This window comes from Prionailurus bengalensis, chromosome F2, assembly GCF_016509475.1.
Source record: "Prionailurus bengalensis isolate Pbe53 chromosome F2, Fcat_Pben_1.1_paternal_pri, whole genome shotgun sequence".
NCBI classification, from domain to species: Eukaryota; Metazoa; Chordata; class Mammalia; order Carnivora; family Felidae; genus Prionailurus; species Prionailurus bengalensis.
In genome coordinates this window covers 19,035,369-19,060,045 of record NC_057353.1, presented here as the reverse complement: position 1 = coordinate 19,060,045, position 24,677 = coordinate 19,035,369, and the positions used below count along the sequence as shown (strand labels likewise).

General features: G+C 37.1%; 1 protein-coding gene across 1 annotated transcript in view; it reads right to left on the bottom strand.

Moving 5' to 3' along the window:
* Positions 1–24,677, bottom strand: part of CF2H8orf34 (chromosome F2 C8orf34 homolog) — a 413,397-nt gene that overhangs the window by 91,059 nt on the left and 297,661 nt on the right. The window contains 1 exon segment of the mRNA XM_043601164.1: positions 558–643. Coding sequence (XP_043457099.1) covers positions 558–643 — 86 coding nt within the window.

Here is a 24,677-nt window from a genome sequence, read left to right as displayed (position 1 = left end):
GAGGAAGAGGACGAAAACACAGACTAGGCAGTGTCAGGGGAAATGAGGAGGAGGCTGGCTTGGAGGGGGAATTCTGAGGTAACACTGACATGATTCGAGGCCAACTTAATATAGGGCTGAGACAGAGGGAGGAAAACCAAGTATGATGTTGACATTCTGGCGGGCAAGGCTGAAGGGTTCAATGATGTGAAAATGAGAATAAGCAATGTACATTACAAAAGCAAGCTGAAATTAGGGACAAAATTTGGCGAGTAGCCAACATATAGTTGACCTGTTTGTACCTAAAACAGGCACAGACATTAAGAGGCTGCTCCTCAGGATCCACACATCCTGCTTCCTTTCTCCTTTGCCCTTAACCTCCTGACGCATACAGCCTGAGGGAATGGTGGACATGTGAATGGCCATTACCATGATTTGGTGTGGGGTGAGATCTTTGGTTTTAGCTTCTTTCTGTCTTTCTTTCTTTCTTTCTTTCTTTCTTTCTTTCTTTCTTTCTTTCTTTCTAATCTTCAAGTGCCACTAAAGTTACAGTAAATATTGTTGGATTTAAAACTTACCCAAAGAATCTGGGACTATTTCATCTGGAGAAAGAAGTACTTGTGACGTCTCTTCTGTCCTTTCTGCCAGGTTATCTCCTTGAAGCCTAAATAATTAAAAATGGTCATTGAAACCTCAAATAGTGTTGAATTGTGAAATGTGAACTATATACTACGAGGACATCGCTTCTAAACTTAAAATCAGACTTGCTTCCTCACAAGGGAATTAAAGTTTTACTAAAGCATTTGTCATATAGTGTTTTTGCTTTTCTAACCTTTAAGGATAAGTCTTTCATCATCTTTTCTCCTATGTTCATGGCAAGATTAGTGTAGGCAGAATCTGCTTTTTTTCTCAGCCTCACTGGAGGAAGGTTTGTAAGCAAATGTTTCCACTGAAACTACAACGGGGAAGTGAGTGGAAGAAGAGCAAGAGTCCCACACAGAGTACTCTCCTGGCTTCTGGGTCCAGGGGCAGAAGAGGGTTTCTACATAGTGGCTTATCAAACACAGTCCTCCACATTAACCAAACTTGAGCTTAAAGGCCTGCACATCAAGGTAAGTCTCAACACTGGCAGTGAAGATTCCTAATATGTATGACTGCCCGGGGTTCTCCAAGACGCTGGGTCTTCAGGAAGGGAAGACCCATGGATACTTTCAGGGCAATATATTTCTGAGCTTCTGTATGCACCTTGCTATAGTGAGACTAGCAATACCTAAGTCAAACAGTCTGGATTTATATTATACTATGAAACCACTCTATCAGAAGAGTGGTTATCCATCATTGTTGGAACTCTGTCCTAAGAATAAGGTCTGCTAATGTTGGAGGACAATATATCAAATAATCCAGAGATTGGAAGTTTCTATCAGTGCCTTACTTTTTTATTGCATTGAGCTACAGGCAAGTGCCCTCACGGGAGACTATTAATAAAGGCATAACAAATAGCATTACTATTTTTAAAAATACAAACTTAAGTACAATTCACACCTGCACCATGCTCAAAAGTTCAACTTTTCAACTATTTTACATCTTTGCTTTTATATACCACAGTGGAATCACAAAATAATTTGCATTTTACTTTTGCAATTTAAAGCATATATGTATGACTCTTTATCTTTTGTGTAATTATAAATATTATAAATTATATTTTCATTTTTATTCAGTATTAAATTTTGTACATTTTTGTATATAGTACACATTAATACTCACATATTACCTTTTATACACAAAACCATATTTACTGTATTACATAAGCTAATTAAAGAATTATCAAGGGTAATTTCCTGAGAGTCATAACACTTTTTGATCAAATATATGTGAATTTATATTTTTTGATTGACTTGACTTTGAATGAAGGTTTTAAATTTTACTTTGAAAGAGCAGCATCACTTTTAAATGAATGATTTAACTACATGTCAATTCTGCCCAATTATTTCTTCTTATTTTGTTTATTTCCAATATTAGAGTAAATACTAATCTACAATATCAAATATTCTTTTCTGCATTTTCTTTATCTAGCACCATTTCATCAAAGTTTCAAAGAGAGAAAGTATGTAGAAACAAGTGACATGAAAGGTATAAGTAAAATTTATCATTCAAAATTGGCAATGAACGTCAACACATCTAGGTATCTCGATTTCGGTATCTCAAAAAACCTAAATGGAAAATAAACATCCAACAAAGGCAGAAAGAAGCAAAACATAAAAACTAAGTTGTAATTTTTTTTTGCTTATTGAAAGCTTCCATAAAAATATTTAGTATTTATTAACATACTCCGTAATAAGCCTAATGTTGTAGAGATGTAAATAAATTACAAATGACCCTGATTTCACAGACTTCAATTTAGCTGAGTCGAAAAGATAAATGGCCATGCAAACAACCCAACAAACTGGGTGGCCTTGGAGCTGGCTCATCTTTGTCCAAACACTGCCCTCCAGATACCTTAAGAGGTGGATTTACCGTGATTTGGCAGCAATTGCATTGTGGAATGCTTCACAGCCCTGCTATCCTTGAGCGCTCTGCCAATGTTTCCCGAGCTGTAATCCACACAGCACTACTTCTGTAAGAGGTTAATAGGCACTATGCAAACAAGGGTTATGTGGGCAAGTCCGGGAAATACAGTCTTAATAAAAGTTCAATCTGTTTTTTCTTTACACTACAAGAGTTTTACTTAGACTCCCAAGTCTTTTCTCTGCTTTCTAAAACCTTTTCCATATGAAACACTCTTCTGCATTCTCAGTCCCTAAACAAAATGCTTCCTGCTCCTTCTTGTCATCATCAAAACCCTTTTGTCTTCTCAGAACATTACATCCCTTTTTTCCTCTAGGACCATGACAGCGCCTCCTCTCCAAAGGAGGCTGCCTAATCCCTTGACCTCAGATAACACAGAATTTGAAATATTAACCTTCCTTCTTTCTCCCTGTAAAGACTTTGCTCAGACTCAAACTTTTCTTCTTCAACTCAAGTTACTATTATCTTGAATGCTTTTCATGTTCTTGTGTGTCTACCCACTAATTTCAAATCCCCTATTTCAAATCTGGAGATCTTTCCTTCTACTTCACCTTCCCTAGCCCAAGGACAGACAACCCCAAAATGGTCCGTATCAGCAATATTTAAATCCAATGTTCTGTTTTCTAACGACAAACTCGCCTCTTTTAGGCTCTTTTACAAACTTGCTATCCTTCACACTTTCTCTTCAATCAAATACAGGTCTCCAGTTTCTATTTTCTCTGAGGTATCTGGCCTCTCCTGACTCCAGTTCTGCGCTACGCAGCTGGGACTTGTGGTCCTCGGTTCCCATGAACCTACATCCTCCTGTCATTACTGACCAACCAGACCCTAATTTTGTATTAATCCATCATTTTCCTACACATGTGCACCTGGGGCAATGCTGGAGAAAATCGGACACTCTAAAATTGGTGAGTTATAAGCCAATGGTCCCCAACTTTCAACTTGGCCTTCCATTCCTTTCAAAATCTTTACAAAACTATAACCTCTTTTTTAAGTCACCTAGAAAAACTGTATGTTAAGGAATAAAGATCTGCTACTCTCCCTCACACAGCACCTACAGAATTACCTTCACCCCAACCAGTATTTACCACTTTGCCAATTCACAAAGGGTGAGGGGCTCTCTCTCTTGTGTAAGGCTTAGACCATCCACTTAGACTGGTGATTTGAATCCCATCAACTCATCTCTCTCTTGGACCTTAATTTATTTTATCCACTACAATTGATTCTGTTCATCTCCACTGTTCATTTCCCACAGCATAGAAGCAAGCTCATTTGTCTTTCAGCCTTAAAAAACAAACAAACACAAAACAAAATCCCTCCCATAGTTATCCCAAACATTTAACAGCTGCTTTTTCTTGGTCATCCTTCTTTGAGCCAACCTCCCTAAATATTCTTCATTCAGCGTCTTTGCTTCCACTGTTTTCATTCATCCCTCAACTTATTTTAATTTGGTTTGTGTCTCTACCATTCTGAAATGAAATGACTCTCTAACCTTCTAATTGTCATATAAAACAGGAGCTTTTCACACCTTGTTTTTATTTAACTTTCAACTGTACTTTGTATGAACACTCTTTTCCCACTCTTTTTTACACCACCTCCCTGAATCAGCTCGTCTACTCATGGTTTTAGCCACAGAGAGATCGCTATTTTTTCAAATCTTTATCTAGAATCCTCAGCTCAAATTTTTGTAAGGACATTTTACTTGGATGCACCATGAGCATCTCAAAGGCAACATATCCAAAAGCAAACTAATTTTCATCATCACCCTGTTTTGCATCCCACGTGGCTAATCAGTTGCAGTGTTGCTAATTACACCTCCTAAGGAGATGTCCTGAATCCATCGCTTCTTTATACATTACTATAATATTGTTGCTTATTTTGATTTCCCTAGATTATTATATCATGTCCTCACAGATAGTCATACTTAGAAACTGGCCCTCCAAAAATACATTTTCCATATGGCTACCAGCATACTCAAAACAAATCCAACCATATTACTCTAATGATTTAAGTATTTTAGTGCAAGAGATCTTAACATTAGTATTTTTAGAGGGTTTGTGGGCAGGTTTTATGAGAATCACAATAATTCACGAGAAATGGAATGAAAAGTTTTTGGCAGATGTTCTCTTTTTGGACGGGGGACAATAACTTCAACCAGATTTTCAAAAGAATCCTTGGCTCAAAAAAGTTTAAGAACTACCATTTTTACTGGATTTTCATCACCTGCAAGATGAGTTATGGCTTCCTTATCAAGTCATTTGAGTTTCTCTATCACACAACTCCTACCTATCTCTGCAAATTCTTCTTTTGTTTTATACTCCATAAACACCACTGCTTTTACTTTTTTGCAGATGTTTTTATTAAGTCTCTGTGTTATTATATAATTATCTCTGATGTGACTTACTGTCCCCCATTTTACTTTTGGCTTAATCCTACTTTTTCATTCTAGATTCTTATCTTTTCAGAAGCTTTTCTTCCAGAAGTCTTAGCACCTATGCACATCTTTACCATGGCTTTTTCTTTACTATATCTTAATTGTCTGTTCAGATGTCTGTTTGTCAATAAATTCCAAGTCTTACAGGCAGGAATTTTATTTCCCTGTCCCTAAAACCTAGCTTAGGTTGAACTTGATACATTGTAAGCTCTAAAAGATATTTCTTAACTAGTGATTAGTTCACCTTGGAGATAATGACAGGAAGATAGAGCTCACCCTATATATATGAGGAATTTTCTACAGAATATGATAATAGAGTTATATTTTCTTGAAAAGAGGTAAAAATATCCTGTGTATATTTAGGGTTAAGCAGCTCCTAGCCTAGTTAACCCTAATGCAGAGCATGAGACAGAGGCTTATGTGCAAGTGTTTGTATGATCTGGGCGGCAGGACTGAAGGACATGGGAGTAAAACACAAAAGGAGAGAAAGCCAATATAAGGATGGGTTATTGAGCCAGCCCCTGTATAGGCAGCTTCTGCATAATCCCACAAGAATTCTGAGGATTCTTATGAAATGTGTCCATTTGAAGTATGAAAGGGTAAAGAATTTATCCATAGGTTCCTGGTCAAGGGTGGTCTATGAGCTTTGATAACCCTGAACTTTTAAACTGCACATAACTTGGTTGTGAGTGATCCTCACTGGCCATCCCAAGGCAGGAAATAAGACATAAAAGATACTAGCGAAAATGAGATGCTGAGGGTTACACCTGCACAAAGCTGGCTGCCACAATTAGAAACATGTGCAGATACAGTTGCTAATAAGAGGTATTTGAAATGGCATACAAGTGGGGCAGATAACGACAGTAAATGTGTTTGGGTTTAAGATAAATCAACCAGATTTAATTTTATATTGACCACTGAGACCTGACTGAAGGAAAGGCTATTATAAATATAAGTAAACTCTTTCTCCAAGTTTGTGAGTCAACAATCAGCTTCCATTGAGTCAGTCTTAGCAGTGAACTAAGCCATGAAAAAGCGTCCTCAGAGACTGTTGTAATGCCTATCACAGAGCCTATCATGGTACCACATGTATATGATCAATAGATATTTGTTAAGTATATGTTATCAAAAAGTTCCTGGGTCTTGGGGCGCCTGGGTGGCGCAGTCGGTTAAGCTCCGACTTCAGCCAGGTCACGATCTCGCGGTCCAGGAGTTCGAGCCCCGCGTCAGGCTCTGGACTGATGGCTCAGAGCCTGGAGCCTGCTTCCGATTCTGTGTCTCCCTCTCTCTCTGCCCCTCCCCCGTTCATGCTGTGTCTCTCTGTCTCAAAAATAAATAAACGTTAAAAAAAAATTTTTTTTTAAAAAGTTCCTGGGTCTTATAAGGTAGGCTTAAGAACAATGTACCAGTCAATAGAAAGAAGATTGAAGCTCATTCAGGAGATTGGTAGGTACAGTACTGGTTCAAATTTTGCCTGTTTGGGGATGTTTTGAGATTTGGCTGATCCCAATGTCTAATTCTATAAGAAGAAGCGAGGAAACCAAAAATGGGGCCAAGTAGCAGTCCAGTCCCAGTCCAAAATGGTCAGTAGAAACACACTCCTCCCAGCCATTTCCATTCAGATGAGGAAGTTTTGAACAGTGTAAGCAGTGGGAGAAGAGAGATGATTAGTGCCACTTCTTTTTTATACTTAAAAAAATCCAAAACACTCAAAAAGGAGACATATTTTCCTCTCCTTTAAATCTCTGGTATTGTCAATCCGATTGAACTATGTGATGTGAGGAGAGAAGATTCAAATAAGTGAATTCTTACTTTTTCATTTTTTTTTAAAAAAAATTTTTTTTTCAACGTTTATTTATTTTTGGGACAGAGAGAGACAGAGCATGAACGGGGGAGGGACAGAGAGAGAGGGAGACACAGAATTGGAAGCAGGCTCCAGGCTCTGAGCCATCAGCCCAGAGCCTGACGCGGGGCTCGAACTCACGGACCGCAAGATCGTGACCTGGCTGAAGTCGGACGCTTAACCGACTGCGCCACCCAGGCGCCCCTCTTACTTTTTCATTTTGGCCTTGAAGACATTCAAATTCATGAGCACTCATCCTTCTGTTTTTATTTTATCATGCAACATATTATGCATTTTAATCTTTCCTGAATACTTTCTGGGAGAAAGCAGTATCTAACTAGAATGGACACTTATTAAATGTTTCTTTGAACCAAATTGAATACACTATGGTATGCATGATATTAAGTGCCAAGCTAACAGTTCTGGCCTGTATATATAGTTCAGAGGAAATGATAAAAAAAAAAATCAGGATTAACTGAAGAAACATTAACGGAATAGGTGGTACTTGAACTGAGCTTTGAAAAAGCAAAAGTTTGATTAGGTAAAGAGAGAGGGAGAGAGAGAGAGAGAGAGAGAGAGAGAGAGAGAAATGTTCCAGATAAAGAGCAGCGAGATAATAGACTATATTTACTTTGGAAAAAGAAGGGCCTTTCAGGGATGGGAAGGAAGGTAATAAAGTAAATAATGACAGAGAGAGAACACCAAGTATAAAAACAACTGACTGATTGCTTCAGTGAGAGAAGTATTTTGAGAGCAACAAACAGCACATCTAGGTTATAAAATGGATTCATATGAGATCTTGCACACCAAACAGGAGAAATTAGACAACATAGTAGGAAACCTTTGAAAGTTTTGATTATATGCCTAATATGACCAAAGCTGCACTGACAAAATAATATTCATCTTTGGACTGGTGAAATCTAAAAGACCATTTGGGAAATGTTTGCAATAATCCCAAAGCAGAAGATCAACAGCATGAAGTAAGGAGGGTCTATGAGAGTGCCAGGTACTGGGGTGGGGGGGCGGTGAAGCAGCAAACATGGCCAACCAAATTCCCATCCTCAGGAAGCTTTCATTCTACTGACTAAAGATGATGGATAAACAAGTGAAATACACAGAATCAAATGTTGGTAAGAAATCTGGTTCAAAATGGGGGATGTAAAAGTAAAGCCAGAAAAGAAAAAAAAAAAAAAGTAAAGCCAGGAAGGCATGTAGAGAAGGTCTGGAGAAAGAGTACTATACAATTTTATATTGTGTGTCAAGGAAAGGAAAGGCCTCACTTGTGAGTAATATTTGACCCAAAATTTGAAGAGGTCAGGGAGTAAGCAAATAGATGTCTGGGAAAGAGCATCACAGGGAGAGGAAATAGTACACACAAATGTCCTGAGGCCAAGGACTGAAGCAGAGTGAAGGAGGAGGGGATTAGGAGGATATGTTGACAGAGGGGAATAGCTGGAGCTGGATGGAGTAGGACTTTCTACTGTGTCATCTAGAACGTTGATGCTGAAATATCTAGTCCTCTTCCATGATGAAAATGAAAGCCAGTGGGAATCAGAGTGATGTGATCAGACGTACACTTTGAGAAGGATGTGCTCGGTTGAGCATAGACTGTAGGGGAGAAGCATGAAAGCAGAGAAATTCTTGAGGAGCCTATTCCACCAATTTTGTTGAGAGTTGAGCTTCCCCAAGGGCGGCAATAGTGGAGATGGTAAGAAGTGGACTGATTGTGGATAAATTCTATAGCTGGAGCCAATGGAGTACATGATAAATTAGAGGGGTGTGTGTGTGTGTGTGTGTGTGTGTGTGTGTGTGTGTCAGAGAGAGAAAGCAAGAGAGAAAGAGTGAGGGAAAGAGAGAGAAGTATAAACAATGTCATTTTTCTGTCCTCAGCAACTGAAATCATCATGTCACCATTTGCTGAGTTAAGGAAAACTGAGGGGAAAGCAAACTTGGTGGGGATTAAGTGGAATTTCATCGGGGACATGGTAAGTTTAAAATGCATTTTAGACACGGAGATAGAGGTGTAGAGAGGTGGCTGGATATCCATGTGGAGATGCTGAAAAGACTGGATGGAGCTGTGGAGTGAGGCTTGCCCTTTCTGGATTCTAAAACCTCTACAGAGAACTTCAGACTATGATATACTGCTAGTTAGGGCAGCTGTTTTGAAGAATAAGATATTCAGTTTCACTAGAAAATAAATAACATATCATAATAAATGTCAATTGGAGCAAGTGAACCACAATAAACAGTTTTAGTTTTAAAAACTTTTGAACCATTTTCTTTAAACGGCTAGAAATTAACTTATCTTCCCCTTCCAAAGTCTGCTTTTAATTCACAAAGCCTCTTTCATAATATCAGTCATTGAGTTATTTCTAAGTCTCCTTGTGAGTGTTAATACTCCGTTTTAGGATACCAGTATGTTTCTCCAGGATTATTTTTTGAGAAAAATTCTAACAACTTATTGTCACTCACTCAATTTTGAAGTCTTAAAAAAGCCAAAATTGTCATCAACACCAAAAATTTATTGGAGAGCTTCAAAGACAAAGCTCTCCACTGAGCCCTGAGCCCGCAATCTGGCATAAGACCTGCATGGTATTTGCATGATCTAAATCCTTTGCAAGCAAGCTTTCCTGAAGTCAGAGATCAGGCCTGAGACTGCTGACACTATGGGGACACTATGGCGTATCCATTTATATTTGTGCCCCTTCGAAATAGCTATGTAATTTAAATGGCATTTATCTGAATTCACTAAACACTTATTTTAATTCTTTTCCTATCCTAGAGTGGCTGCTCTATGGAACTTTCCTGCCCTCACTCAGCCCCAGTTCTGGGAATAATTCAGGAAATTATCTGGACGTTCTTCCTCCCACACTCCTTTCCAAACCCACTGACACCACCTCGGCCTCTCCCTCCCCTGGCCATTCTCGTTTGACCCTCTGGTGAATGTCTGCTCACTTTGACTCTGGCCCTTTCATGTCATCTCTCAGATTCCTTAGCAGCATTCTCTGTACCCTCAACACAGATCCACCTTCCAGAGCCTCCAGCAAATCCTACTTCCAGCACCGCGATTTCCCTTCTTATTTTAGCATATTCATTTTAAAAATCTTCCTTCCAGCATTCATCTATTGCTGTTGAGGTCACCTGAAGATAAGTAACAATGCATCAAGATGAAGCAACTTTGTCCTAAGAGCAGAATGGAATAGAATAACCTCCTCCTTCACCAGAGGGCTTTCCTTGAATATTGGTTTTTAAATTCTCTCCCTCTTTCGCAAGTGTGTCTGATCATGAACCTCTGAAATATAGTGATTGATGGTAACACAGAGATAAAAAGCCACTCTCTTTCCTGCTAAATTTTCCTTTTAACTTCCTATCTCCTGAGAGTGAGATATGGGCCTACAAACTCTCTAATGAAAATCATCTTTCTCTCCTGCAGGGCCCCTTGCAGACATATAGCTGCCATAGGTGGCCTCTTATCTGGGCTGCTAATTACTCTCCTGGCAGAGGCTTAAGAATTTTAAAGCTAAATCTAAGGAAAGCACACACGGAAAAAGATGTTTTGTTTTCAATCTCTTCTGCTTTATCTCAGCTCAAAGGTAAAACTGTCAACACAAAGTAAGGTAGAGAAGATCAGGCATGGAGCAGGACTGATTCTTAGCACGCTTTAGGACCAAGGCAGATATGACCAGAACGTGGGCCACTGACTCACATACCTTGGCCAGATGATTACGTGCACAAAGGACGACACTTGGGGCATTCCAACCTTCCTGAATCTGAGGTGGCCATGAGAAAGGATTAAGATCAAATTGCCAGACTGCGTGGAGCTAAAGAAACTTCAAGAGAAAGCAGCCAAACACAGAATGCCTGAGCTAGAGGCAGCCCTGGGCATTGAAATCCTCAAGCTTCCTCCAGCAAAGCATCATGTACATTTTTAACCTGATTTCATGTCGATAATCTGGCAAAATGGAGGTATCCTTTCAGCGTCTGCCATCATTCTTAGAGAGGACCCTTTTAAAAATCTATCTAAATAGAAATAGGTGCTTACTTGACATTGTAGACCAGTGGTTCTCAATTTTTAGTATACATTAGAATCCCTTAGAGGACATAAAACACTGATTGCTGGGATCCACCCATAGAGTTTCTGCTTCAGAAGGTCTGGCATATAGCCCAAGGATTTGCATTTCTACTAAATTCCCAGGTAATGCTGATACTCATGGCCAGGGAAGTGCCTCTGTAGTGCCTCCTTTTTTCACAGCTGTGCAAGGAGATGGATTTTTCCCATCCATTCTCATGGCAGTCATAGAATGTTGCCATGACTAGAACACCAAAAATAGAGAGAGATCTTCCAGAGGATGTTAGTATTTTCTTTCTGTAAATTGCTAAGTATTGACTTTTTTAGCTGACCTCTAAATTTTATTCCCAAGTATGTATGATTCCATCTCAATGGGTTAAAAATCTGAGTCAGATTCCTCTTGAGCTCAGGATGCTGTGTACTTAGCCTAACTCAAGAGAATTGCCAGGTCAGCAGGCATCTGGCTCAGGAGCAGCTGTAAGAGGTCTTTTTAAAGTGCTGATTTCTAACAGGTTGAAAAATGGGATTGTGTGGGGAGCCAAAACACCCTTTTGGAAAACTGCCAAAACTTTTGTTCCTTCCTTAGCCATTCCTTCCTTTAATCAGGGACCCCTTACGGTACTAAAACAGAAGCCTGCCTCACATATGTACCTGATAGAAGACCACCCTTCTTTCCCAGATCCCCTGGAAGCATCTGTGAGATTGCTGAGTCCTTCTCTATGTAGCCATTCTCTCTCCCATTCTCTGGTAGTTAAAAACAAACTCAACACTGTCAGACTTTTTCATGCTATAGCACTGGGAGAGATAATGTGTCTTGCTGCCTTAGTCAGATGGCTTATGTTCCTTTCTTTGCTTTTCCCGTTACACAAAATTTGGAATAATTGGAATTCAGTTGCAGTAACGAGCAGAATTATGAGGTATACTGAAATTCCCAAATCATGAGTGGTATTACTTTATATCAGAGAGAGGTCATGTTTTAGTAGGGCTCTCTCTGCTGATGGCAACTGAGAAAACATTGCCAGTGATGTGCACTATCACAACGTGAGAAATTGCTAGTAGTCATGGAACCAGCATTAAGGAATCAACCACGGGCTGCCTCATAGCAATCCTTCTTGATAATGTTGTACATTTTGGGGAGGAGTAAATAAAGGAAGTCCTAGCAAACCCTACCAAGTTCCATCTACTTAGGAGGGTTGGTGGAAAGAGGACAGGGAAAATCTGAGAAGATTCACTTGGAAATCTGAAACCACTGTGTGTTGAGGTTATAGCCTAAGAAAGGTGAGCTTAGAGAACTTCTACATCAAACAGAAAGGCTGTACCAACTGGGGATTTTATGATCTGACTTCCCCATAAAGGTAACTCTCCATGTTCCAATAAAGGACAGGAGAATACAAGACATTTAAACATACAAACACGGTTCCCCTTTCCTCCATGCTTTAGTGTAGCACTGATGTACCCACAACAGGCAATAAACAATCGCTAATTGAGTCAGTCTTACTTCACCACTGTCTCCAAGTTTGAGATCTTTTCTATGTTTTAAGCCTGTTGTGGGACAGAAAGCTTGGCTTAAGTTTGTTTTTAGCATAACCCTGTGAAATAAATATAACCTTCGATAATAAATGTTTTTCAAATGACTCAATATTAAGCTGCCATATTTATTAGTATTTGGGCAGCATAATAAAATTTTCTGACAAGCAAGTTGGTGATCTGGCAAACAAGATCCATTTAGAAAATGTTAAGTATGTGGCGTCCTTGAAGAGATTAGAACAGAAAAGATAAAGGCATTCTTTTATTAACAATCTTTTTAAAATTCTTAGGAAGGAACAACACTGAATACAAATGTCTGCATAATTGGAAAAGCCAATAAGGCATAAATATACTAGGAAAATTCATCTTCTGGCATAATACTCTACAAGAAGAAATACATTCAGTGACTTACTAGGGAATATAAATACTGTTTTGCAAAATATAACTATCTTAGTCTAGAATTTATTTTTTCCAATGTGCATATCGATTGATCTCTTGCAATGATCACTGAATTTGTTTATAGTGCATTGATATCAAAATTATTGGCTTTTCTTTTGGAGAATTTCATGCTCTGGTTTGAGCACCAATGTTTGTAATTGAAAATAAATACATACTCTAAAAATTTTGATTTTTATTCTGAAATGTCATCAGAAAATTCAGAATTTAATGACAGTATTCTTTGTTTTAACAGTAATAATATCTCTAGTCTGATTTGATTCTAAAATATTTATTTTATATTAGTAAGGCTAATTAACTGTTCAGTGATTATGGAACTAATTAATAAAATACACTAATAGAGATAAAATTAATATAATTATACATTTGATATGACTTATGCAGGCCATTCAGGAATTGTGACCCAATTATAAAGATAATTAGCATAACAAATAATTGAAAGTAATTGCAATTTCAATTTTACTACAAAGTGTCTAGAGAGGTCCAGAATGTCAAGCAAGTGAATAAATAAGAATCTTTCAGATATAGATAATGATATGAAATATAATTTTTCACTTTTGTTCCTATTTCTTACGTAAGATACCCCATCTTTTGTCAATATGGAAACAAAAATGAGGAAAAAAATAGGAAGAGTCATTTAAATCAATCTTCCCATATTATGACAACAAAATAAAGTCCAACAGTGCTATTGCTATTTGAAAATTATGTCTAATTCCGGGGTGCCTGGGTGGCTCAGTCAGTTAAGCGGCCGACTTCGGCTCAGGTCATGATCTTCGGTCTGTGAGTTTGAGCCCCACGTCGGGCTCTGTGCTGACAGCTCGGAGCCTGGAGCCTGTTTCGGATTCTGTATCTCCCTCTCTCTGACCCTCCCCTGTTCATGCACTGTCTCTCCCTGTCTCAAAAATAAATAAAAACGTTAAAAAAAAAAAGAAAGAAAATTATGTCTAATTCCAAAATAGGACCAACAACTTTGCTTTAAAACTAGGAGGCAGCACTATATACTAGCAAGAATTGGGTCTTTCAAGTGTGAGCAGGATTAAAATCATTAAAAAGTGTATTTAAGCAAGACTATATGTTAGAATGCCTTCAAAATTTACCATTTTCACATTATGCTTGGTATTCGTGGTTGTATATATATGCATTACATATAAAAACTAAGGAATTACATAAATAAAGCTGAGGAACTCATGGTTTTCTATCACAGCAATTTCTATAATCATTTCATCCAGAGAGGCAGCATTTAGACAAGAATCCTTTCTCAACCAATCATCATGTATCAAATCACTGGAATAACATGTTTTTATCATGTGTCATTCTGTCAAACACCTTGTTTTAATGTTCCGAAAGGAAAAAATGTCCAATGCACTTATGACCTATTCTTATTTTCCTAAGATTTTTTTAAGGCATCTGCTTTTCTTACATAATTAATTTGGTGATGAAACAGTTGCTATCCTATGTCCAAAAGTATAGCCCTTAGGAAATACCCAGTAAAATAAAACAAACAAACAAAACTTTAGTTAGGGGCACTTAAAAAAACAGGCTTATAAAAATTGGAATTTCAGGGCCATCTACTTAGGAAATGAGTAGATGTTTGGGGATATTGCTTGTATTGAGGGAGATTATTCATTTCAACAACAAAATAGCATCTTGTACATCGCAACATTCCTCCACTCTTGTGGTTGCCTCTTCCCAATTTGTACCTCCTTCCTAAATGAATGTTAAAAGTCATCGACAGCAGCGTGGGAGCTGTAACACGTCCAGTATGCAAGTCGCTGGGAATTAACTTGCTCAATGACGCTCAGCAAGTAAGTAGCAAAACTGGGACACTGGTAGACTCTGAGGTTCAAGACCTTAACTACACACTGTTCTTGTTTTCACAGGCTCAACTAATAAGATGAAACATTATTTCATTGAATCAATTATCAAATCATAGCAACTCAATCTGAAAATAAGGGTTCATGAGCTCATCACCACCTCCTAATACCATCACCTGGAGGGGTAGGATTCAACATATGAATTTTGAGGAGACACAAACATTCAACTAGAGCATCTAAATATTCTTTTGACAAGCTAATATTTATGCGAAGAAACTTAAATAGAATTTGAACTTTAAATAAACTCACTAACAGCTGGAAAGAAGGCCCCTGATATGAAGCACTGTTATAACTAGAATCAAGATACCCATAAAATTCATGATGCTTGTAGGGTCTTCATTCTACAAGAGCAACTAAATAATTTTATCTTAAAACATAGCTAGAAAACAGATGTCTAAATAACTGACATCTCAGTTTGAAGTTATTACCACATTGGTTCTACATTTCTAATATAACATCTAAGTCACAAAGCTCATAACCTACAAAAACAGGGTAAGTATTTCATCTGAATAACATGGGCAAAAATTTATGTCTGCTCTATTTGTACTTTTGTAACCTGACAAGCAGGTTTTCAATTTCTTATAAAGAACATTCCTGAATCCACCCCCTTAGCCTTTTATCCCCAAAATGGACCTAGGTAGTACAATAAATTATTTGAAAAATATGCCTAATTCCAAAATTGGACCAACAGTTTGATTGCTTTAAAACTAGGAGGCAGCACTATATAGTAGCAAGAATTGGGGCTTTCAAGTCTCAGCAAGGTTAAAATTCCACCTGTCCTACTTACTAGCCTTTTGACCTCAAGCAGTTGACTGAGTCCCTTTGAACTTCTGCAAAACAAGGCTAAAAAGCATGCACTTGGAGGAGGTGTTTGTGGGGATCAGAAATCTTTCCGAATGCCTCAAGTGGCGGATGGTACACAGCTGGTACTTCGTATCAACCATAGCTTCAAAATGCTATTGGAGCAAGGGATACCTTGCTGTGGAAGCAATTTCCAAATCCATGCTTCAATGTACATATTTGTTTTAATATTACATATGAGGCCATTGAATTGATCAATTTGGCTGAATTCATTCACAGGGAACTTAGACTGCATTGATCATCTGTTCTAGCACTTTACAGACAAAGGAGGTTTGAGTCTTAGCTATTTGGTAAATGTCAATTCTGATTCTGAACTGCTACATCCTTTATGTGTCCCTCCCCACCTTTTTTCCTGACCATTGCGCTTGGAGAATTTAACAGGCTATTGAATTTAATCTGAACTCTTTATGCCTCTGAACTCTTCATGTTAACTGCAATGAAAGTGATAGTGAGGAGCTCTGGCTGTGGAAAATAAAATAAAGGATAGAGTGGAAAGTTTGGGATAACAATAGAGTCACACATTAAATATATGTGTATTCATTCATGGACTCTCTCACCACTTCCATTATTAGAGATCATTTTCATCCAGAAAAGTGTTTACTATATCACTTATATAGTACCTTAGTTTCAAAAGGCTATAATAATAAAACGACTGGTACAAATTACTGAATTTTTGAGATTTACTAAAATAAGATATTTGATAAGTATACAATTATTTACATAAATGATCATATTCTCATTTTAACTGTTGTATTTCAATAGCATACACAGTTAATGCGATATAGTAAATAATAATACATAACAAGAGTAATTACTCTAAATTGTTATCACTTATTTTGCTGAATTCAACATTAACACTGTTTTCCTTTTATCATATGAATTTTTAATATTCTTTTTTTTTTTAAAAACAGGCTATAATGCTTCCTTTTTTTCTAAAATTCTTCCAGAAAGGTAAACAAAATTGGATAAGCATTTTAAAGAAATAAACTTGATTTGCACATTTAGTGTTTCTTATTACTATTGGTTATACATTAAAGGCTAACTATTCCGCTAATTTAAAAATCATTCTCAGAAATCACATATAATGCCACAGACTAAAGTTGGCCAATCAGACAGAATCAGTTCCACCTGTTCAAGTCTAAACTTAGACAACAGTAGAAAGATGTAATGACGATTCATGACTTTGGAGAAAGGAGAATGGCAAGGTATCTAAATGGTTATCTCTTACTTAGAACAATATGCTCCTCTATAGAGCATATGAATATTTTTTACAACTTGAATTTTTTTGCAATGCCAATACCTACCCAAACTGGCCCCTAAATCCTAGTTATGTCTATCAAAAATTGTCTTTCTGCGATGTGGAGTCATTTTACAGAGAACGTATTTAGGCCCTCTCCAATTTTCTTCCTCTTCTTGACTGGTAATCTTGTGTTTTATTTTTGCCATGAAGCAGACATATCCCAGGCCAACAGTGACACACATTGATTCTCAGAAGAAAACCCCATCACGCTCTATTTTTATGAGCTCATTGAACATTTCAAAATAAACAAATATTTGGTTGGTCCCACGGAACTTCATTCAGATGGTGAAAGAAACAGGAAGTAGAAACAAATGAAATAAAGCAGATGAAAGAAACAGAGAAATAAACAAACTCCCCCTCCTTTGGATGTTACACATGATGCTTACTGTTTTTATGGGGATTTTTTTAGTTTGCTTTAAAAAGTCAATTTAGGGGCACCTGGGTGGCTCTGTCGGTTAGGCGTCCGACTTCGGCTCAGGTCATGATCTCACGGTCTGTGAGTTCGAGCCCCGCGTCAGGCTCTGTGCTGACATCTTGGAGCCTGGAGCCTGTTTCAGATTCTGTGTCTCCCTCTTTCTCTGACCCTCCCCTGTTCATGCTCTGTCTCTCCCTGTCTCAAAAATAAATAAACGTCAAAAAATTTTAAAAAATTAAAAATAAATAAAATAAATAAATAAAAAGTCAATTTAAAGACATTAGCCAACCTTTATTTTTTATTTTTTTCTCAATATATGAAATTTATTGTCAAATTGGTTTCCATACAACACCCAGTGCTCATCCCAAAAGGTGCCCTCCTCAATACCCATCACCCACCCTCCCCTCCCTCCCACCCCCCATCAACCCTCAGTTTGTTCTCAGTTTTTAAGAGTCTCTTATGCTTTGGCTCTCTCCCACTCTAACCTCTTTTTTTTTTTTCCTTCCCCTCCCCCATGGGATTCTGTTAAGTTTCTCAAGATCCACATAAGAGTGAAACCATATGGTATCTGTCTTTCTCTGTATGATTAGCCAACCTTTAAAACAGTCCTGAAGGTAAGCAGAGTGGCACTCCATGTCTGCCCCTGCTATCTGCAAGTAACACGGACTATGGCTACACTCAGCCACTTGCAGGCTTGTACAAATGTCTCTGTGCACTTCTAATGCTTATTGATTAGTTTCATAATTTGAATGTGAAAAGTTTCCCCAAAGCTGGGTATGGAAAAATAATATCCATAACATCTTTTTTTATGGTTGTAGAACGACCATCTATTTTTTTCTTGTAATAGTTCAAAAAACTATGTATAGATTCTGATTTTGCACTACAATAAAAACTTAAAAGCTGTTGGGAGATACATTTTCTTTCTGAAGCTGAAACCTCTTTCCAGATTGATCAAATATGTCATTTTGATCTCTACCCATGTTTTAAATTTGTATATGTCACAGTGTTTTGCTTCTTTGTTTCTCTTTCTGTTTAGTATCAAGAGGAGCAAAGCAAAACAGCCTTAGAGCCCCTTAGAGCACTGGAGTCCTAGTGCTAAGTCTACCTAACATAACTGGGCCACTGAACCTAGTCAGGAGATTATGAAAGACAAGACAGAAGAGACGCCTGCTGACTAGGGAGAACAGCAGTGTACTGTCTATACAGAAGCTTCACCGTCATGAATGGTGCCAAGGCAGTCAGATCATACCGTCTATCTGGGAGGCATGATTGCTCAGTGAATGGAGGTAGGCAGGCTATCAAGCTCATGTTACTTGTCCTCAACAATGAAAAGCATCTTTCTCAATTCTTTGGGGAGGCAGAAACCCATCCCAGTGTTGGGAAAAGGGGACCTAAATGGACAACGTCCTGAGATGATAATTCACCTTGAAGTAAAGCTCCATCACTCCAACTAGTGGTTTGCGTCTCTTCCTGGGAACTCTAAAAGACCTTGCGGATCCACGAAGGCTCCCACCTGGTCGGACTGGAGGAACTGGCTCGGCAAGCGATAGATGTACGAGTTCAAGCTCGTTCAGAGCTCTAATCAGAGCTGAGGAAGATGTCTACAGTACTGCCTCAGTCCATTCAGGCTGTTATAATAAACTACCACCAACTCATGGCTTACAAACAACAGAAACGTACTTCTCACAGTTCTGAAGGCTCTGCCTACCAGGTCATCCTATTGCCCGCAGACCTTCCACTAGAGAGTTATTTAGCATCTGTTTCTATTTCAAGCAATCAAGCACTCACACTTGCTGGGAGTCAGACCTTCTCATTTTTCTACCGCTCCAGTTGTTCCAACTGTCCTTAAGTTGAAGCAAAGCCTGTGTGTCCTTTAGTTTATTGCCAGTACTGCTTTTTTGGAGGGACAAAAATAAGTATATTTTTTCTTCCATGGGACTGCCCTTCAAATATGCATAGCTCCATTTACTCTTTTCCAATATAAACTCCCTAAATCCACCTATTTTCTTGAACCATTGAACCGAGGAAAATTTTACATTTCTCCTGTGTTGGATAACTTGGTATTTAGATCTAAAGGCAGTTTTTAGTGGAGGTTTAAAATTTTTTTTTAAAATAAAATCATGCATTTTTGAGACTAAATATAGTAGTTTTGTACTGACGTGGAAAAAATGGGTGTCTTTTATATAAATTTATACTATAAAATAAAGGTATATAAGGGCCTTCTTTGATTATCTAATATCAAGATTATTATTTTCTAGAATTTCTGAACTTTCCATTATTTCTAAATTATTAGGTAGCTCCTACCTAAAATTTCTGCTTTGCATTGTTAAATGTTTCATAAGGGCATTTCGTTTTCTCTTCTGGTTTTATTTTGCTGAATTAAAGCTGTTAGAAAGGGATTTGATTTCGTGTCTTTATGAAGCCTCTTTCAAAGTGTGCTTGTTGATCAGTTGTGATAGAGTAATTCAGGTTCCTTTATCCTAAGCGGAAACATTTACCCTGGACAGCGTTCTTTTCAGTCACCTATTTATCCCCTAGTAATTAGAATATTGGCTTATTTTTAAGCACCTATTCACATATTAGGATAATTGGCTAAAATATTAGTATAAATGTTTTTCATTAATAATAAAAATAGATTAGGGATGCCTGGTGGCCCAGTCAGTTAAGCGACTGACTCTTGGTTTTGGCCCAGGTTTGTGAGTTCAAGCCCTGCATCAGGCTCCGTGCTGGTGGTGCAAAGCCTGTTTAAGATTTTCTCTCCTCATCTCCCCCACTCATGCTCTCTCTCTCTCTCTCTCTCTCAAAATAAATAAATAAACTTAAAAAAAAAACTTTAAAAAAAGGAAAACAACTTATTTAAAATAATTAAAATTAAAAAATGACTTAAAGTGGGTCCAGAACAATGAACAGTATTAGGCCAGTTTTGAATCATAGTCATTGAAGTATTTATCACATTTGGCTCATGAGACCGCATCCTAGATGAAGTCTTATTTTTTTCTTTAGTTAGTACTATGGTTCCTTGAACAAGGTAGGCATTCAAAAAATGTTGATTAAGTTTAGCCAAGTTGCTACAAAAACAGCTGCTCCCGGACCTGACTCAGCAGGAAAACCTGGTACAGAAGAGAAAACAATTCTATAACCACTGAGATAATAACTTAACTGTTGACATTAATCGTCTGTTTAATGAGTCTTTCCTAAAATTAAGGATTTGAAAATTAAGGCAGGGGATATCTAATTTGGGCAACTTTGGTTCTTACCTAATTTGATTCATTTTATTTTATTTTATTTTATTTATTTATTTTTATTTTTTTATGTTTTATTTTTGAGAGAGAGAGAGAAGGAGGAAAAACGAGAGGGAGGGGAGGAGCAGAGAGGGAAACACAGAATCTGAAGCAGGCTCTAGGTTCTGAGCTCTCAGCCCAACACAGGGCTCAAACTCACAAACTGTGAGATCATGACCTGCGCCAAAGTCACATGCCTAACCAGACTGAGCCACCCAGGCACCCCTCATTTGATTCATTTTAAAAAGAGAAAGTAAAAAATATTTCCACAAAGTTTTTTTTTTTTTTAATTTTACTTTTAAGGCATAAAATCATTTGGTAAACATTAAGAAATACACATATTTTGATGGAACAAAGAGATTATAAGATTTTTAGTTTGTTATTTTATTATATACATGCTACTTAATAAGCTAATAAAACAAATAAGGAAGACAAAATTCACTTGATTTATTTGCAAGGAAAATTAATCATATTTTGGCTCTAAGAGGCTTCTTAGATCTTGTGATAACTATCACTATGAGTTTTGTGAGATCTGTCCTTTCACAGTAAAAATTATTCTTTTTTACATGCAAAAATAAATCTTTAAACAAATGATCAGCAAATTAACATAAATGATAGTGGTATAGCAACCCCTACCACAAATAATAGATGTATTTTATTTTATTTTCTTCATTAAAATTTTATTAAAGCTTAGTGGGTTCTTGTTTTTGTTGTTGTTGTTGTTGTTGTTGTTGTTGTTTTAACAGGTAAAAGTTCACAGCTCAATTTAGGGGAAGGTAGAGATATTTCTCATAAACTCTTGTCCCCACAAGTGTGCAGCCTCCCCGTGATCAACATCCCCCACAAAAGTGATACATTTACTAAAACTGATGAGCCAACACTGACACATCATACTCACCCAGAGTCCATAGTTTACAATAGGGTTCACTCTTGGTGTTGCCCATGAGTATGGGCAATATATGTATAATGACATGTATCCATTATTATGGTATCATACAAAAACTTTGCACTGAGTTAATATCCTCTGTGGTTTGCCTATTCATTCCTTCCAATCCACCTCGCCCATGGCAACCACTGATCTTTTCATTGTCTCCATAGTTTTGTCTTTTCCATAATGTCATACAGTTGGAATCATACAGCGTTTAGTCTTTCAGAATGTCTCCTTTCACTTTGCAATAGGCATTTAAGTTTTGTCCATGCTTTTGACAGCATGATAGCTCATTTCTTTTTTAACACTAAATCATATTCCATTGTCTAGTTGTACCACAGTTTATCTATCCATTCACCTACTAAAGAACATCTTGGTTGCTTCCAAATTTTGGCAATTATGAAAAAAGCTCTTATAAACATCCATTCACAAGTTTATGTGTGAACATAAATTTTCAACTCATCTGGGGAAATACTAAGGCACACAATTGCTGGATTATATGGTAAGACTGTTTACTTATGTAAGAAGTCACCAAACTATCTTCCAAAGTCGCCACACGATGCTGCATTCCCACCATCAATGAATGAGAGTTCCTGTTGCTCCAAATCCTTGTCAGCATTTGGTGTTCAGTGTTCCAGATTTTGGCCCTTTTTAATAGGTAGGTAATTGTATATTGCTGTTTTAATTTGCATTTCCCTAATAACATCTGCTCTGGAGTATTTTTCTTTCTTTTTTTTTAAGTTTATTTATTTTGAGAGAGAGAGAGAGCACACGCAAGTGTGAGTGGAGGAGGAGCAGAGAGAGGGAGAGAGAATTCCAAATAGCACAGAACCTAATGCAGGACTTGTTCTCACGACTGTGAGATCATGACCTGAGCTGAAATCAAGAGTTGGATGCTTAAAAAAAAAAAAAAAAAAAAAAAGAGTTGGATGTTTAACCGACTGAGCCACCCAGGCACCCCTGGAGCATTTTTCATATGCTTATTTGCCACCGGTGTGTCTTCTTTAGTGAAATGTCTGTTAAAGTCTTTGGCCCATTTTTAATACAGTTATTTGTGTTCTTATTGTTGAGATTTAATAGTTCTTTGTGTATTTTGGATAGTAGTTCTTTATTGGATATGCCTTAGCAAGTATTTGCTCTGGCTTGTCTTCTCTGTGGCTTGCCTTTTCTGTCTCTTGGCATTGTCTTCCATGGAGCAGAAGTTTTTAATTTGAATGAAGTCCCGTTTATCAGTTATTTCTTTCATGGACGGTATTTTTGTGTTGTACCTAAAAAGGCATCATTTTACCCAAGGTCATCTAGGTTTTCTTCCTTGTTATCTTCTAGGAGTTTTATGGTTTTGCACCTTACATTCAGCTCTATGATTCATTTTGAGTTAATTTTTGTGATGGGTTTAAGGTCTGTGTCTAAACTTGTTTTCTGCAGGTTGATGTCCAGTTGTTCCAATACCATTTGTGGAAAATCATTTTGCTCCATTTTATCACCTTTACTCCTTTGTCAAAGATCAGTTAACTATAGTCATATGGGTCTACTTTTGGGTTCTCCATTCTGCTCCATTGATCTCTTTGTGCTTTCACCAATGCCACACTATCGTGATTAATTTAGACTTATGGTTAAGCCTTGAGGTAGATTACTGTCAGTCCTCCAACTTTATATTTCTTTCTCAATATTGTGTTGGCCACTCTGTATCTTTTGCCTCTCCATGTAAACTTTAGAATCAGTTTGTAGAAATCCACAAAGAACCTGCTGGGATTTTGACTGAGACTACAATTGAATCTACAGATTAAGTTGGGAAGAACTGACATCTTGATAATATTGAGCCTCCCCATTCATGAACATGGAATACCTCTCCATTTAGTTAGTTCTTTAATTTCATTCATCAGAGTTTTGCAGTTCTCCTGATATAGATCTTATACATATTTTGTTAGATTTATACCTAAGTATTTCATTTTGGGGGGTGAAGATGTAAATAATATTATGTATTTAATTTCCATTTTCACTTGTTTATCACTATTATTTAGGAAAGCAATTGACATTCGTATACCAATCTGTATCCTGCAACCTTGCTATAATTGCTTATTTGTTCCAGGAGATTTTCTCAGTTGTTTCATATATTTTACATAGATGATCATGTCACTATGAACAGACAGTCTTATTTCTTCCTTCCCAATTGGTATACCTTTTATTTCCTTTCCTTATTACATTAGCTAGAACTTGAAGCACAGTGTTAAAAAGGACTGATGATAGAGAACATGTTTGCCTTGTACCCAATCTTGGTGGAAAAGCTTTGAGTTTCTCAGATTAAGTGTGACTTTAGCTGTAAGTTTTGTTTTTGTAGATATTCTTTCTCAAGTTGAGGAATTTCACCTCTATTTCTAGTTTACTGAGAGTTTTTATCATGAATGGGTGTTGGATTTTATCAAATGCTTTTCTTCATCCCTTGATTTGGTCATGAGATTTTTCATTTTTAGTCTGTTGATGTGATTAATTGTGTTGATTGATTTTTGAAGGTTGAACCCAGCTTTACACATCCAGGACAGATCTTACCTGGTCATGGTTTATAATTTTTTTGATACATTGTTGTATTCAACTTGTTAATATGTTTTGAGGACTTTTGCATATATATTCATGAGAAATATTGGTCTGTAGTTCTCTTTTTTAATAATATTTTTTGCCTGATTTTGTTATTAGGGTAAGTCAGACCTCATAGAATGAGATCTCTGTTTCTATCCTCTGAAAGAAATTGGTGGAGAAATTGATTAGAGAATTGGTGGCATTTCTTCCTTAAATATTTGGTAGAATTCACCAGTGATACTATCTCAGTCTGGTGCTGTTTTGGAGGCTTATTAATTATTGATTCCATTTCTTTAATAAATAAAGGCCTTTTCATATTATCTATTTCTTCTATCTTGAGTTTTGGTAAATTTCATCTTTCAAGGAATTGGTCCATTTTATCTAGGTTACCAAATTTATGGTCATAGAGTTGTCATAGTATTCTTTTATTATCTTTTTAATGTCTACAGATCTGTAATTATTCCCTTCTTTTATTTCTGAGTTAGTAATAATTTGTGTCCTCTCTCCTTTTTCTTAGTTAGCCTGGATAGAGGTTTATTTTATTTTTATCATGGAAAGATGATAAATAATA